The 2,429-nt window shown below is 40.8% G+C and overlaps 3 protein-coding genes across 4 annotated transcripts in view; 2 read left to right on the plus strand and 1 right to left on the minus strand.

Moving 5' to 3' along the window:
• LOC117952247 (protocadherin gamma-C3-like) overlaps positions 1-30 on the plus strand; it is an 8,147-nt gene extending 8,117 nt beyond the window's left edge. Inside the window, exon 3 of the mRNA XM_034884398.1 lies at positions 3-30. Within this exon, the coding sequence (XP_034740289.1) occupies positions 3-30 (28 nt within the window). The remainder of the gene's footprint in view (positions 1-2) is intronic.
• LOC117952248 (protocadherin gamma-A10-like) overlaps positions 1-1,866 on the minus strand; it is a 2,606-nt gene extending 740 nt beyond the window's left edge. The window contains exon 1 of the mRNA XM_034884399.1: positions 14-1,866. Coding sequence (XP_034740290.1) covers positions 14-1,664 — 1,651 coding nt within the window. The 5' untranslated portion in view covers positions 1,665-1,866. The remainder of the gene's footprint in view (positions 1-13) is intronic.
• Positions 1-2,429, plus strand: part of LOC117951262 (protocadherin alpha-C2-like) — a 125,719-nt gene that overhangs the window by 87,254 nt on the left and 36,036 nt on the right. The gene's annotated exons all lie outside the window — the stretch shown is intronic.

The following is a 2,429-nucleotide window of genomic DNA, read 5'->3' on the forward strand; positions in this document are numbered from 1 at the left end:
AGCGGAGGAACACCAGAGTCTGTGGCCTGAACTTTAAACTGAAACGTTTTTAACTCTTCATAGTTAAAAGACTGCAGGATGACTAAATCTCCCGTCTCTGAGTTGATGTTTACAACAGACGTTAGCGGAATAGTTTTGGAAATGCCATCTAATGAAGAATATGTTACTTTTGCGTTTTCCTCTATATCACGATCCACTGCCGTTATAGTAAAGATAGTAGCTCCCACTGCACTATTCTCATTCACATATACATTAATCACAGGTTCTGAAAATAACGGGGCATTGTCATTCACATCAGAAATGTAAACTGGAATAACACTGGTGATGGAGAGAGGTGGAGTGCCTTCATCAGTAGCTATGATGGTGACATTATATTGAGAAACACTCTCTCTGTCAAGGAGTCCATCGACTGTTAATGAATAATAACTTTTGTAGTTTAGCTTGAGTTTAAAAGGGACCAACCCGAGAATTGTAGCAGTAGTGAGACCATTATTCCCCCCATCTTTGTCAGTCACAGTCACCAAGGCGACCACTGTCCCTACTTCAGCATCCTCTTTTACTGGGGTCATAAGAGAGGTGATAATGATTTCAGGTATATTGTCATTAACATCAGTTACTTCCACTAACACTTTACCATGCACGCTTCGAGAAGGCGTACCCTTATCTCTAGCCTGTACACGGATATCATATGCTGTATTCTCTTCATAGTCTACTTTCCCTGTGACAGTTATTTCCCCAGTGTCTGGGTTTATTGAGAACAAAACTTCAGGATTGAAATCGCCCCTCTCAATAAATGAATATATAATCTCACTGTTTATTCCTTCATCAATATCCGTAGCGGTTACAGTCAGTATGGATGTCTGAAATGGAGCATTTTCAATAACCTGGGCCTTATACAGAGGTTGACTAAATACTGGAACATTGTCGTTTACATCTATGACAATAACAACTATTTTTAATGTCCCTGACCGGGCAGGTTTTCCTCCGTCCAGAGCAGTTAAAGTTAGATGGATAACAGACTGTTTCTCCCTGTCTAAAGATTTCTGTAGCACTAGCTCAGCAGACTCACTGTGCTGTCCACCGCTCTGTACGTCCAGTGAGAAATATTCATTTGGACTCAGCTTGTAGCTCTTCACCGAGTTACTGCCCGTGTCTGCGTCGTTTGCCATTGGGAGTAGATATCTCTCCCCGGTAAACGATGATTCAGAAATATTGAAGGTCTTCTCTTTCTCGCGAAAAGATGGTGCATTATCGTTAATGTCAATAATTTGTACCTCTATGCGATGCAGATGCATGGGGTGGCTGAGAATGACTTCTATATTCAGGGAACATTTTGCCGTATTTGGACAGAGCTCTTCACGATCAATCCTATCGCAAACATATAGAGCACCCGTTTTTAAATCCATGTCGAAATATTTCTGAGAATTCCCGGATACAACTCGTACATCCCGTTTTTCCAGTTCGTGAACATTAATTTGTAAATCCTTAGCGAGATTTCCCACGACCGTTCCTTTGTCAACCTCCTCGGAAACGGAGAACGAGAGCTGCGCTGTACAATCATCATACAAACAAAGCAAAGCGATTATTTGTATCCAGACCGTGACTGTTAGTCCTCTACGTCCCATCGCCGCTACAGAATGAAAGAAATAATCATTTTCAAACATGTCCACACTTAAGGTAAATACCAGACGAAGCCTTTGCTATCCTGTGACCATTTGTGTGTTTTCTGACAAAGCACTGTGCAGTGCTGATGCTTCGCAAGGAGAGGAGGAGTCTGGGAAAAAAAGCAGCCACAGAATATCGTGGTCTCGAGCGACACCAACAGTCATTTTGGTGCTAATATATGGCTATTATATGCTTAAATATAGCCTATATTTGTGCAGAAGGTCAAAGCAGTAGATATTTGTTAGTGTGTGTAAGTAAAAACTATATATATATTGTGTGTTACCATGGCACGGCATATTGAAAAAGGTATACATAGTGTGTTTTCAAAGGTGAAATAATATAAGGCTTTTTTCGTGGACGCGAAAACACAATCCAGTTCAGCACCAAAGACAGCGTCCCCGCTCGTCAGTAGAATGGCAGAGATCGAACTTAACCAATAACTTCTCATCTTAAAATACTAGGCTATTATCCACCAACTATTTCTAAGATTATCCCACATGACCTCCCCAACATCCGGCATCATACCAGTGAATGGATTTTCTAGAGGAAAAAAATATGTCAGGTGATTGATGGTTTATATCCGCTAAATTAACACTTTGTATCGAGTTGCTATCTCAAACATGCTGGCAATTAATATCACGAACAATCATAAAACTACTCTTGGGTTACAATCAACTCACCTTATTTGTGTTAGGTAAAGTCTGAGTTCTGGTAAAAGTGTCTCCTCCGTTAATACTGATCAGCTCAGCATCTACAGGCGGAAA

This window comes from Etheostoma cragini, chromosome 10 (assembly GCF_013103735.1).
Source record: "Etheostoma cragini isolate CJK2018 chromosome 10, CSU_Ecrag_1.0, whole genome shotgun sequence".
Classification (NCBI taxonomy): domain Eukaryota; kingdom Metazoa; phylum Chordata; class Actinopteri; order Perciformes; family Percidae; genus Etheostoma; species Etheostoma cragini.